This window comes from Hypanus sabinus, chromosome 18 (genome assembly GCF_030144855.1).
Source record: "Hypanus sabinus isolate sHypSab1 chromosome 18, sHypSab1.hap1, whole genome shotgun sequence".
In the NCBI taxonomy this organism is placed as follows: domain Eukaryota; kingdom Metazoa; phylum Chordata; class Chondrichthyes; order Myliobatiformes; family Dasyatidae; genus Hypanus; species Hypanus sabinus.
This window is the reverse complement of record NC_082723.1, coordinates 64,258,058-64,272,226: the sequence shown is the minus strand read 5'-3', so window position 1 is coordinate 64,272,226 and position 14,169 is coordinate 64,258,058. Positions and strand designations below refer to the sequence as shown.

At 44.0% G+C, this 14,169-nt stretch overlaps 1 protein-coding gene across 2 annotated transcripts in view; it reads left to right on the top strand.

Moving 5' to 3' along the window:
* Positions 1–14,169, top strand: part of LOC132407686 (V-type proton ATPase 116 kDa subunit a 2-like) — a 58,251-nt gene that overhangs the window by 25,736 nt on the left and 18,346 nt on the right. For both annotated transcript variants that reach the window (XM_059994532.1, XM_059994533.1), the window contains 8 exons: positions 77–159; positions 3,569–3,662; positions 6,108–6,320; positions 6,516–6,666; positions 7,651–7,790; positions 9,407–9,564; positions 12,539–12,629; positions 12,896–13,014. In XM_059994532.1, the coding sequence (XP_059850515.1) occupies positions 77–159; positions 3,569–3,662; positions 6,108–6,320; positions 6,516–6,666; positions 7,651–7,790; positions 9,407–9,564; positions 12,539–12,629; positions 12,896–13,014 (1,049 nt within the window). The remainder of the gene's footprint in view (positions 1–76; positions 160–3,568; positions 3,663–6,107; positions 6,321–6,515; positions 6,667–7,650; positions 7,791–9,406; positions 9,565–12,538; positions 12,630–12,895; positions 13,015–14,169) is intronic.

The following is a 14,169-nucleotide window of genomic DNA, read 5'->3' as shown; positions in this document are numbered from 1 at the left end:
TGGTATTTGCTCTCAGTCTCTCGTTACTCCCTTGCTCTTTCTCACACTCCGATTTAATCTGTGTTTTCACATTTAGGGCGAGAATGTGAAATGTGTCGTATTTTTAGTGTCATACTGGGGTGAGCAAATTGGCCACAAGGTGAAGAAGATATGTGATTGGTAAGAGACTAACCTTTTTCCTGGCATTCTCAGATTTGGTTGGATGGCTGTTGCAATTGGGTTCTGTTTTTTTTTCCCATTGCCATGTATATTTTCTCTGTCTTTGCATCCAGTCCCCTTCTGATTTTGGGTACTTTTTGTTTGTTCTGTGAGGAGAAGTTCAGTAGAATGGGACCATGTCTTAGAGGTGTGAAGATTGTTAGATTATCTAACTCAAGCATTCTCATGGGATCCAGTGGGTTAGATGGAGGGATGATGCTTTCACTTGTTGGGATCTCTGGAACAAAGGATCAGCACTTGAGGGTGAAAATGAAAAGAGTTTTTGCTTTCTTCCAACAAACGGTGAGTCTTTGGAATTCTTTATCCTAGTGGGTTACTTGTACTGACAGAATCAGACTTTGCAGATAATGCTCCTAATTTGTTGAAGCAGTGAAATCGTTTCATTTTCAGTCCTGGCTGTTTCTGGCCTCTCGAAGCCTGAAGGCTTGAAACCGCAGTGAGCAAAGTAATTTTGAATTGTCTTGCTGTTTATTACTCACCAACTAACAGTGACAAAAATCCACTGCTTTTTGAGCATGAAAACACAACTGGTGCTATTTTAAAGACTTCTCACTTTAAGCAAGGTATGGTGACTAATGGCCACACGATGTGCATGCAACTGACGCGATTTAGAAGATATTCAGCTTCAGTTTCCTGCCTCAATTAAATGGCATAGTTTCCCAAATAAATGAAGGGAATTCCGGCTATTTTCTTGATCAGATTTTATTCTTTAAGAATTGTCCCAAATAAGTGGCTGCCCCAATGAACCGACGGCCCAATTAACTGAAATCCATTGTACTCACCACTTTCTGCGTGATACAGTTGCCTTTCACCCTAAACCCATGCCTCTAATTTTGGACTTCCCTACACTGGGGAAAAGACTGTTATCATTTACCTATCTAGGCCTCTCATAATTTTAAGTACCTCTGTAGCGTTGCCCCCTCATTCAAAGTTCAAGAAGTTAAAAGTAAGTTCATTATCGAAGTACATATATGTCACCACGTACAACCCTGAGATTCATTTTCTTGTGGGCATACTTAATAAATCTATAGAATAATAACCATAATATAATTAATGAAAGACTGCACCAACTTGGGCGTTCAATCAGAGTATGCAGAAGACAACAAAATGCAAATACAAAACAAGGAACCAACAATATAAATAAATAAGCAATAAATATTGAGAACATGAGATGAAGAGTCGTTCAAAGTGCATCCTTAGGTTGTGGGGACATTCCAATTATGGGGCAAATGAAGTTGAGTGAATTATCTCCTTTGGCTCAAGAGCCTAAAGGTTAAGGTTAACTGCTTTGAACCAGTATTGTAGGTCCCGAGGCTCCTGTACCTCCCTGACAGCAGCAGTGAGAAGGGAGCATGACTTGGATGGTGGGGGTCCCTGATGATGGCTGTCACTTTCCTGTGACAGTTTTTCATGTAGATCTACTCAGTGGTGAGAAGGGCTTTACCTGTGATGGGCTGGGCCACATCCACTATATTTTTTGTAAGATTTTCCATTAAGGGCATTAGTGTTTCCATACCAGGCTGTTATGCAGCCAATCTTCACTACCTATCTACAGTATAGAAGTTTGTTCAAGTTTCTCTATATTCTAGGCAATAAAGACTTAGCCTGGCCAACCTCTCCCTGTAACTCAGGCCTTCTGATCCTGTCAACATCCTCATAAATCTTTCTAGTTTAACCTTGTCTCTTCTACAACTGTGACCAAAGCTGCATTTGGTACCCCGTGTGGCCTTGCCAATGACTTGTGCAGCTGCAGTGTAATATCCCAGCTCCTATACTCAGCGCCCTGGCTGATGAAGTCTGGTATGCTGTATGCCTTTTTCATAACACTATCCAGCTGTGACACTGCTTTCAACAAACTCTGCCCTCGTTCCTCTGTTGCATTGTACTTCCTGCTGCCCTAACATCGATTGGGTCCTATGATGGTTTGACTTTCCAAAGTTCATCACCTCACACTTATCTGTATGAAACCCATTTGCCATTCCTCAGCCCATTTCCCTGATCGAGATCCCCTTGTGATGAACAATAATCACTTCCTAATTTTGAGTCATCCAGAAACATACTGACCAAGCTTGTCCATTCACATCCAGATCATTTATATAAATAACCAATAACGATGGCCCCAGGGCAGACTCCTGTGGTAGCCCACTACTCACTACTGTTGGGGCTGTTGTGGATAGTGTGGAGGTTGCAACGTGACATTGATAGGATGCAGAACTGGGCTGAGAAGTGACAGATGGATTTCAACCCAGATAAGTGTGAAGTGGTTAATTTTGGTAGGTCAAGTATGATGACAAAATATAGTATTAATGGTAAGACTCTTGGCAGTGTGGAGGATCAGAGGGATCTTGGGGTCCAAGTCCATAGGGCATTCATGCTGCTGCGCAGGTTGACTCTGTGGTTAAGAAGGCATACAGTGCATTGGCCTTCATCAACCGTGGGATTGAGTTTAAGAGTCGAGAGGTAATGTTGCAGCTATATAGGACCCTGGTCAGACCCCACTTGGAGTACTGTGCTCAGTTCTGGTCACCTCACTGCAGGGAGGATGTCGAAACCATAGAAAGGGTGGAGAGGAGATTTACAAGGATGTTGCCTGGATTGGGGAGCATGCCTGATGAGAATAGGTTGAGTGAACTTGGCCTTTTCTCCTTGGAGCGATGGAGGATGAGAGGTGACCTGATAGAGGTGTATAAGATAATGAGAGGTATTGATCGTGTGGATAGCCAGAGGCTTTTCCCCAGGGCTGAAATGGCTAGCATGAGAGGGTATAGTCTTGGTGCTTGGAAGTAGGTACAGGGGAGATATCAGGGGTAAGTTTTTTTTTACGCAGAGAGTGGTGAGTGCACGGAATGGGCTACCGGTGATGGAGGCGGAAAAGATAGGGTCTTTTAAGAGACTCCTGGATGGCTACATGGACTTAGAAAAATAGAAGACTATGGGTAAAGCCCAGGTAGTTCTAAGGTAGAGGCATGTTTGGCACAGTGTTGTATTGTGCTGTAGGGTTTCTATGTCTACTCACTGGCTTCCATCCCAAGAAACCACCTTCAATCACTCTCTATCTACAGTACCTCTCGGACAATTTTGAACCCGCCTGACTAACTGTCCATATTCTATGGGATCCAGCCTTCCAAAGCAGTCTAATATGTGGGACCTTGTCGAAGGCCTTACTAAAGCCCAAGCAGACAGCATCCACTGTCCTGCCTTCATCATCCAGCTCTGTGGTTACAATGGGAAGACCTTCACATGTTAGTCCAGTAACTTTGCTACTGTACCTCTCGTTGTGTGTTAGTCCTGTGTGGGTGTGTTTGTGTGTATATAAACATGGCTGTTAATCCAGTGCAATTACTTGTAGTTATCACTGCCACGTCTATCCCTATCCAAACACGAACCAGGAGAGGATGGACATTGTGGCTGGCCTCAACACACGAATCCAAGACCTCCACACGGTGAGTTCCACGTCTCAGCCTGCTTGAGCTGGCTGTTGGCTTCTGCTTGGTGACAAACCACAAAATATCCATTAAAATATTCACTGTTATAGCTGTGCAATAAACATCTATTAAATTATTAATGAACTTTTATCATTTCCTGACAGGCACATTATATACAGACACTCCTGTGCCTAGCATCACTTTATGGACATACAATCAATAAGCTATCTTGTGTATTTATATTTACTGTGCTTTTTATTACTGGGTTCTTTATTGTGTGTTTTTTTTGCTGCCTCAGACCTGGAGTAACAATGATTTCATTCTCCTTTACACTGTTTGCAGGAAATGACATTAAACAATCTTGTAATGTGCTGTTTGGGGAGCATGCTGTAACCCCCAGTAATGTGAAAGAAAGAATGGTGCAGGCAGCTGGCATGTGCTGACACCCCCTGTGCTGAGCTCTCTCAGAAACAGCTTTATCATTGCTGTCTGATGGTGTGAAATTTGTTGTTGGCTGCAGCAGCAGTACAAATACTTTAAGTTACAAAATAAGTATTGCAGGAAAATAAAACAGTAACGAGGTCATGTTCGTGGGCCACAAGACATAGCAGAATTAGGCCATTCAGCGCACTAAGTCTCCTCTGCCAGTCCATTATGCCTGATTTATTATTCCTCTCAACCCTATTCTCTTGCCTTATCCCCCGTAACCTTTGACACCTTGTCTAAACGAGTTTTTGGAAATGTGATGACAGAGGTTTTGAAGATGCTCCTGAGTCATTGAGTGTGGGTCTTCACACTCCTTCCTGATGGTAGTAATGAGAAGAGAGCATGCTCCCACCCTCTTGTGCTGCTGGGTGCCCTGGTTGCTATGTCCTCCTCTGTTACTAGGCACTCTCAGCACATCCTTCCTCCCAGTCATGCCGGCCTCTCTTGATGCTCCCACGCTCCCTCCTCCTCTGCTGCTGGGCTCCACTGACTCCCTCTGAACTCCTCTCCCCACCTTGGTGCTCCCCCTCCCCTCCACCTTCTATTGGTGCCAAGCTTTCCCTCCCTCCCTCTAGTTGGCATTGCTTCCAGTATGAAGATTGTGGATTTTCTGGGGTGCCATTGATGGTGTAACCCAGTGACAGTGTGGTGTTCCCTGGGCACTGCCCCCTCTCCACAATGTGAGGAATAACGTACATCGTGTGAGCAGGGTCACTAGCCTTGCCACTTCGAGCTTGACACCGAGACCTGCTGCATCTTTATCTGATTATTTATTTACAGGAAAAGGAGATTGCCTTTGGGAATATTAACATTAGCCCCTTTGCTCCATTTACTCAGATATTAGAATCAGAATCAAGTTTATTACCACCAGGATGTGTTGTGAAATTTGTTAATTTAGCAACAGTACAATGTATTACACGATAACATAGAAAGAAAAAAATACATAAATAAGTAAATCAATTTCATTAAGTATTTATTTATTTAAATAGTTAGATTAAAATAGTGTAAAAACAGGAATAATATAATATAAATAATATAAAAAATAGTGTGGCAGTGTCCATTGGTTCAATGTTCATTTAGGAATCATATGGCGGAGGGGAAGAAGCTGTTCCTAAATCGCTGAGTGTGTGCCTTCAGGCTTCTGTCCCTCCTTCCTGACGGTAACAATGAGAAGAGGGCATGTCCTAGGTGATGGGGGTCCTTAATAATGGATGTTGGCTTTCTGAGTTGGCTCTTTGAAGATGTCTTTAATGCTACCGAAGCTCATACCCAAGATAGAGCTGATTAATTTTACAACTTTCTGTAGTTTCTTTTGCTCCTGTGCAGTAGCGCCCCCACCCCCCCATTACCAGATGGTGATGCAGCCTGTCAGAATGCTCTCCACAGTACATCTGTCAAAGTTTTTGAGTGCTGAGGTGAAAAACCAAATCTCCTCAAACGCTTAATGAAATATAGCCACTGTCTTGCCCTGTAGCTGCATCAATATGTTGGGACCAGGTTAGATCCTCAGTGATCCTGTCACCCAGGAACTTGAAACTTATCACTCTCTCCACTTCTGATCCCTCTGCGGAATGGTTCGTGTTCCCTTGACTTACCCTTCCTGAAGTCCACAATCAGCTCTTTCGTCTTACTGACGTTGAGTGCCAGGTTGTTGCGGGACACCACTCCACTAGCTGGTAGATCTCTCTCCTGTACTCCCTCTTGTCTCCATCTGAGATTGTGCCGACAATGGCTGTATCTTTATCAAATTTATAGATGGCTACACATTGCACATTTAGACGGAGATGTAACATAAAAGATTTTTTACTCCTCATGTATATGATGTAAGTAATAGTCAATTTAATTCAATTCAGTTCAATTCATCAGTGAGGAAGCGATCTATCACCAATCCGCACAGAAGTGAGGAATATTTATTTGCAGGAGGAGAAAGTTGTCTGTGGAAATATTAACATTTACTCCTTTCACCTGTTTCCTCAGGTATTATGTAGAACTGAGGAGTATCTGCAGCAGGTTTTACTGAAGGCGTCAGAGTCCATCCACACCTGGCTTGTGCAGGTGAAAAAAATGAAGGCCATCTACCACATTCTGAATCTGTGCAGTTTCGATGTCACCAATAAGTGTCTGATTGCTGAGGTCTGGTGCCCAGTGGCTGATCTGTCCAAAGTTCGCCACGCTTTGGAAGAAGGATCTGTGAGTGTCATTCAGTTTTTAACTCTTTCCAGATTGCTGTAATGGATGCAATTTCCCTTGTGTAAAACAGTGTTTCCTATCCCTCTCATTTCTACCCACCTGCTGTCTCACTCCTCCACTCTCGCTGTGATGTGGTGCCTGCCCTTGCCCTACTGTTTATGGTTGACAAATTGTTTTGTGGCCCGCCCTTCCCAGAGGAAAAGCAGTGCCACTGTCCCATCGTTTGTAAACCGGATCCCCACAACGGACACGCCTCCGACGCTCATCCGCACAAATAAATTCACTTCGGGATTTCAAAATATCGTGGACGCATATGGAGTTGGAAACTACCAGGAGGTGAACCCGGGTACGTGCATGTGACTCGTCGCTCTACCTATTGATATCTCAAAACTTTGTAAACCTTGCAGTTTTTTTCCCAGAACCGAGAGGGAGGTTTGAACAGCAGCCTTTTGCCTGGACCTTGTGCAGGATCTAATGCAGACCTTTACGAGTGTAAATGGTGTTTACAGAGTCGCTGTCAGTGTTTACACTTGTAGAGAGCTGAGGAATGTATTTCATTAAAGTGGGAGTTCGGGTGAATTGGGGAGGGAATTTTACCCCACTCCGTGGGAGTAGCTAGATCAAGTTTATTGTCACCTGCCTCTACATATATACAACCAAATGAAGCAATGTTCTTTCGGACCATGGTGAACCCATAAAGCGTATTTCATATCCAGCACATAAACCAAAATATAACCATAAATAAGTTAACTAAATATAATCAAAATGTATGTAGTGCATGTGTTGCACAGGTAAACAGCTCACTGCCCTTGTGTCTAAACCTTGGTGGTGGCAGGGTATTGATTAGTCTCCAGTCATGAGGGAAGAAGCTGTTGCTCAGTCTGGCATTCCTAGTACTGATGCTCTATAGATGCATGAGGAGAATGTGAGATAGTTACAGGGACCAAGGATGGAAGGGTAGCAGGAGGTTACTGTGTGCACAGTGCGCCAGCAAGAACACATGGCTGCTTACCACACTGTTGTTCAGTGCAGTGGCCTTGGGGATCTCTCAATTGAGTGTAGAGTTACAGGAATATCTCATACATAATCAGGTACTTTATTACACATTTACGATGTTTAAAAGGACAGGATCTTGGACGAGAAAGGTGTTGAGGGATACTGGCCTCGTGGGTAAATGGGATTTGTGCAGATGGGATGAGATGGGCTGTAATGGCTTGTATCTGTGCTGTAAGATTCTGAATCTATCCTGTAAATTATATTGAATTTGTTTGTGTGACTAGTTACTGCTTGTTATAAAAGCAGCAACAATAATATTTTTGCTTGTCATTAGGCCCTTACACCATTGTCACCTTCCCTTTCCTGTTTGCGGTGATGTTTGGCGACTTTGGACACGGTTTGATTATGACAGTGTTTGCACTGTGGATGGTGCTTTTCGAAAACAGCCCGAAACTGAGGCGGACGAGGAATGAGGTGAGACACGGGGACCAGTTCGATGCAATGCACGTCCATCTATTCAATCAGCCTTTCTCAGTTCTGCTGTGAATTCATCCCCGCGTGCCACTCACTCTGCCAATGCCCACACTATCTTCACTGTCTCTCCCGCCCAGAGGGCTGGTGTTCCATGAAACACATCCTGAATGGAATGTTTTGACTTTCAAATGTAGCCTCTGTTGCCCCAATTTACCCCCTTTCACCTAGGGTGAACCGCCGTCGCCCCGCCAATAGTGCGATACTTTGGTGTAAATACGGTGTATGCCCTCCCCTTTACACGCTCGCAACACAAATATCAGACAATACACCAAAGGTAAGTAAATAATTGCAACTTTATAGTTATTTCTTAGTTATTTCCTGGTGATGGGTTAGTAGAAACAGATAACCTAAAGGTGCCAAATCAGTAAGTTTATCAGTTTGTGCGCATAATATTTTAATACATTGGAGCTCACTCCTCCGGTTCCATCCACAACGACCTCCTGAGCCTTCGGCCACCGTCCGAACCGCCGACGCCCGGTATCCGCCGCCCTGGAACCGCTGTCCGCTCCTCACACATCCGTCCTCCTCGCTCGCCTCCCGAAAAAGACCACGAACTCCAGCTCAGCTCACACCTACAAGATAGCATAACATTCTCCATTGGTTAGTTTCCCCCCTTAACTGCAGTTATAGCTCAAACATTCCAGCTACAGAAACCCATTACAGCATTAAAGTAACATTACAGAGAAGCTATTTCATTATAACAATACAGAGAAGCCATTTTGTTAGCCTGAACAGTTAACACCATGGTTACTGGTACTGAGAGCCTAACATAAAGAAGAGCACTTTGTGTTTTGACATAGAGCCACAGAAACAGGCCTTGTGCCCCATTTAGTCTGTGCCAAACCATTTAAACTGCCTAGTCCCATCGACCTGCACTGGGAACATAGCCCTCCATATCCCTACCATCCATGTACCGATCCGAACTTCACTGAGCTCGTATACACCACTTGTGCTGGCAGCCCTTCCACACTTTCACAACGTCACCAAGATCTTATATAATTTCAACATAATATCCCATCTCCTGCACTTAATACCTTGATATATGAAGGCCAATGTGACAAAAGCTTTCACTATGACCCTATCTATATGTGATGCCATCTTCAATGAATTAGGGACCTGTATTCCCAGATCCCTTTGTTCTACCATTCACTGTGTAAGACCTACCGTGGTTGTTCCTGCTGAAGTGCAAAACCTTCCACTTGTCTGCATTAAATTCCATCTGCCATTTTTCAGCCTGTTTTTCCATCTGGCCCAGATCCCAGATCATGATAGCCTTCCTGACTGTCCACTACAGCCCCTAACCTGGCGTCATCTGCAAACTTGGTGATCCTCTTAAGCACATTATTATCCAGATCATTGATATAGATGACAAACAACAACAGATCCAGCATCATTCACTGTGGCACACCACTAGACAGAAGTGTGCTTTGCACCCTGGTTTGGAGGAATGTTCTCTTGTTTCCATATACATTATCATTATATATGTTATATACATGTATATAGTTAAATGACAGTAAACTTGACTAGACTGTCTAACTTGTTTCTGTCGTTAACAGATCTGGAACACATTTTTTGATGGTCGTTACATCATCCTGATGATGGGAATATTTACTTTGTACACCGGCCTTATCTACAACGACTGCTTTTCAAAGTCCTTGAATGTATTTGGGTCCGGATGGAGTGTCAAGAACATGTTTATAAATGAAAGTAGGATGTATGTACACTGTCTGGATCTACTAGTCACTCGAATGTCTCTATACCGTGTGTAAGATTGAATAGCTCAGGACTTTGTTCCTTGGAACATGGAATATTGAGGGAAGATTTGATAGAGGTATATTAAACTGAGGGGGATAGATAGGATAAATGCAAGCAGGCTTTTTCCACTGAGGTTGGGTGGGACTACAACCAGAGGTCATGGGTTAAGGGTGAAAAGTGAGGAGTTTAAGGGGAAACTTCTTCACTCAGAGGGTCATAGAGGGGTAGGGGTATGGAGGACTATGGCCCCAGGGCAGGAAAGTTGCACTAGGAAGTTTAAATGGTTTGGCTCAGACTAGATGGGGTACGAGGCCTGTTTCTGTGACACACTGTCGTAGTACAAAGTATTCTTTAAAAAGTCAAAACACAGATGTTCCTTTCAGCATGTGTTTCATGGAACACCGTGAAGCACACACCCAGTGCAGGTCGATCGGATTAGTTTAAATGGTTCAGTGCATACTAGATGGGCTAAAGGGTCTGTTTGTATGCTGTACTTTTCTCCGACTTTATGATTCTAAAGGTGAGTTAGTTGTGCAGTGAAGGAGAGGCTCCAGCTGGCCAGTATGTGGTCTGGGTGTAGGTGGACTAGACTAGGCAGAAGGCCAGGCTTGCATATACTAGATGGGCCAAAGGGTCTGTTTCTGTGCTGCGGTGCTCTGTGATATTCTAAGTGGCCTTGCTGGATTGACTGGTCAGTGACCCTGAGATACAAGCTGCATTGGCTTTAGGTGATGTGCGGTCTGAGTGGGAGTGCGGAGTCCACCTGTGTTATAGCTCCAGCAACCCCAGTTCACTTTGGATCTCCAGAGCTGCCTGTGTGGAGTTTGCACATTTCTCCTTGTAACAATGTGGATTTCCATTGGATGCTTCCACTTCCTCCTACAGCCCTAGACTTCCTACTTGCCAGGCTAATTAGCCTGTAATTAGCCAAAGTTTAAGTGGTGAAGAGACGATGAGAGTGTGGGCCTGGGGAGAATTGTCTGAGCTGAATTTAATGATTTCCTTGGCAGTGAGGTAGCGTAAAAATCGGAGCTTGATTCCTGCTGGGAGATGCCTGTTCAGTAGTTCCAGGTAAATGCTTTGACATAAACTGGCTAAGGAGTTCCTGAGGGCAAACCACAGTGCACAACAGCGAGTTTCTCTGTGGGAACAGCCCTTGCATGAACCCCACACCAGTAGCAACCCCAGTTTCTCTGCCAGGGTTCTCTCTCCAACCTAATTAAAACCTTAGCCTCCTTTGGTTCAAAAGTTTAAAGTAAATGTATTAAAGTACGCGTATGCCTATAAGACCATATGACATAGGAGCAGAATTAGGCCATTCAGCCCATCGAGTCTGCTCTGCCATTCCATCATGGCTGATCCTGGATCCCACTCACCCCATACACCTGCCTTCTAGCCATATCCCCACCCTGACCGATCAGGAAATGATCAACTTCCGCCTTAACTATATGCACAGACTTGATGTCTACCGCAGTCTGCTTCACCATATACAACCCTGAGATTCATTTTCTTGCTTAGTTAGGGAAGTAGAGATGCCAGGCACAATAGTGGGATGCTCCTCTTGCGAGATGTGGGGTTAATAACTGTTCCTGAACTCGGAGGTGTGGGTCCTGATGTCCTTGTACCATCTTCCTGATGGCAGTAGCGAGAAAAGAGCATGCCCTGGGTGGTGGGGGTCTCTGATGGATACTGCTTTCCTGCAACAATGTTTCATGTAGATGTGCTCAGTGGTTGGGAGGTCTTTACCTGTGATGAACTGGGCTGAATACACTACCTTTTGTAGGATTTCCCCTTCAAGGACCTTGGTGTTTCCATACTTAGTTATGATGCAGACAGTCAGTATACTCTCCGCTGCACATCTATAGAAGTTTGTCAGAGTTTTAGGTGACATGCTGAATCTCCGTAGGCTCCTAAGGAAGTAGAGCTGTTGCAGTGCTTTCTTCATATTACTATCCGGTCAGTGTTATGAACCAATTCATCCATAATATACAAATGGATCAGTAAAGTGGTTCTCACAGTATGTTAGTTATGCTTAAATACAGTCGGCCCTCCTTATCCACGGATTCCGCATGCGTGGATTCAACCAACCACAGCCGGAAGTTCTCTCTCCAGCACTCATCGTTTGAGCATGTACAGACTTTTTTCTTGTCATTATTCCCTAAATAATACACTATAACAACTATTTACATGGCATTTACATTGTATTAGGTATTATAAGTAATCTAGAAATGACTTAAAAATACAGGCAGTCCCCGGGTTATGAATGAGTTCCATTCCTGAGTCCGACTTTTAAGTCGGATTTGACGTCGAAACAGGTACATCCGGTATTATTTAGTTCAGTTAGTCAAACATTTTTCTTAGTATATAGTACCTATTTACCTTTCTATGCATATAAAACTCTTAAGAAACATGCATATTGCAATAATTAAACCACTGCGTTGCTTAGCTTTCATTGGGGCAGGGCCTTTCACATGCACCATTAAAATTGTTCCGGTCTTTGACTGACTGTAGCCTAACGCTTTTCCGATTACAGATGGCGTTTCACCTCTTTCTGATCACTTTATTACTTTCACCTTATTTTCAATCGTGATTGTGATTATCTTCGTGAACAGAAACACTGCGGATTCAGAGCTGAATCACTGCAGATTCAGAGCTGCACCGCCGGGTCCTAATGTCCACTGAACTGAGCGTGTTAAATAAAGTCTGGGGTTCCACTGGGTCCTAAAGACCACTGCGCCTGAGCCAGGTTAAATAAGGGACTTGAGCATCCGCGTTTTTTGATATCTGCGGGGGGTCTCGGAACCAATCCCCCGTGGATAAGGAAGGCCGACTGTATAATGTAAAATAATTAAAGTGCAAGATTGTCAAGGGTCATGTTTAAGTCACACAGTTAAATAATAAGTTGAATGTTTGATTTTTTTTCTCTCTAATAGGGTCACTGAAGTTAAGCGTAGTCAGCTCCTGAGCTTGGATCCCAATGTTACTGGAGTATTCAAAGCACCGTATCCCTTTGGCATTGACCCGGTGAGTTGTCCCTGTGGGGTTTGGCAGTCATGTGAGAGTGATTGTTGACTGAAGGTTACTGCTCTGATTTCGGAAGGAAGAAGTTCGGTTAACGATTGCCTGCCTGAATTGTATGTTGACTTTACACCTTGAGTGATGGATTGCAATTCATGTGGTGGGTGTGACTGTTGGAATGATTGAAATATAATTGGTTTCTTTTCCATCTGCTGCTTCACCTTGATCCAGACTAAAAACAGGATCGTGTAACCTTTTGTCTGTTTTTTAAGATCTGGAACCTTGCAAGTAATCGACTGAGCTTTCTCAACTCGTTCAAAATGAAAATGTCAGTTATCCTTGGTATTACCCATATGACATTTGGAGTCATTCTGGGAATCTTCAATCATTTGTAAGTCCTTCAAGACCTCATGCAGCAATTCTGGATTGTATTCAAGTTAACTGTCTCTTCCTAACTCTGTCTGAACTAAGTGGGGAAGGCCATTTTGGCCCTCATGTTGCCTCAGAATAGAGGGATGTCCATTTAGAATGGAGATGAGTGATTTCTTTAGCCAGTTTGAGGTGAATCTGTGGAATCCAATGCCACAGACAGCTGTGGAAGCCAAGTCATTGATTAGTAAAAAGTTAGGGAAAAAAAGGTAAGGTTCCTCCTCTTGCCTTGTTGCTACGCAATACATCAAACCTTGCAGCTTCTTTAGCGTTTTGTATGTTTTACGAGGCAGAGTTGCTAGCTCGACGCTCAACCCAACGTGGATGAAAGGTGTACAAGGAGTTGGTCAGGTTAAAACCCAGGGCTACTTGCCCTGAAGTCCGGTGTGGATGCCACTACACCACTGACAATTAATTAGGGTGTCAAAATGTATGGGAAGAAGGCAGGAGGATGGGTTGAGAGGGATAATAAATCAGCCATAACTGAATGGTAGAGAATCGTAAAGATTCACTACCTTCTGTTCCCTTAGGTTTTTATATAGTTGGGGGTGTTGGTGGGGATTAGGTCCCACAATCTATTCAATGCTCCCAATAGTGTGCATCTCAAATAGCCTCTGACAACCAAGTCCAGCTCCTGGCCTTCAGATGTGGCTTAGCCACTAATACCAGCAGAGCAATTTCTACTGACAGGAGAAGGGGCAAAGGTGGGTTACTGGCGCCTTAAAACCAGTCGCTTTGGGCAGATGGGGCTTGACAGCCATGGTTGGTGGTTCATGTAGGAGAAGGAAAACTCCAATCTCCGACCTCTTGCTGCCTTTTGCTATACCCTCTCATGGGGGGGGAGGGGGGAGATGACTTTGCGAGTAAACCCTGAGGGAAAAATCTGGAGTTGGAGTTGCTATGGCAGTTCTACTTTGAGTTCCACACTGATTGACAACTCCTGCTGTGCTGTATCAGTTTCTACATGGTCAGCAGCTTGCTCTCCATGTCGTACATGGCTGTGATCTCAGGATTGCTACCTGTGCTGTGTGTTAGTGAGGCCAAAAATAGGAGGGCCATACAGTTTATCATGTGGCTAAGTAGTTGATGCAGGAGAGAAAATCATTGGGCTTTCTTC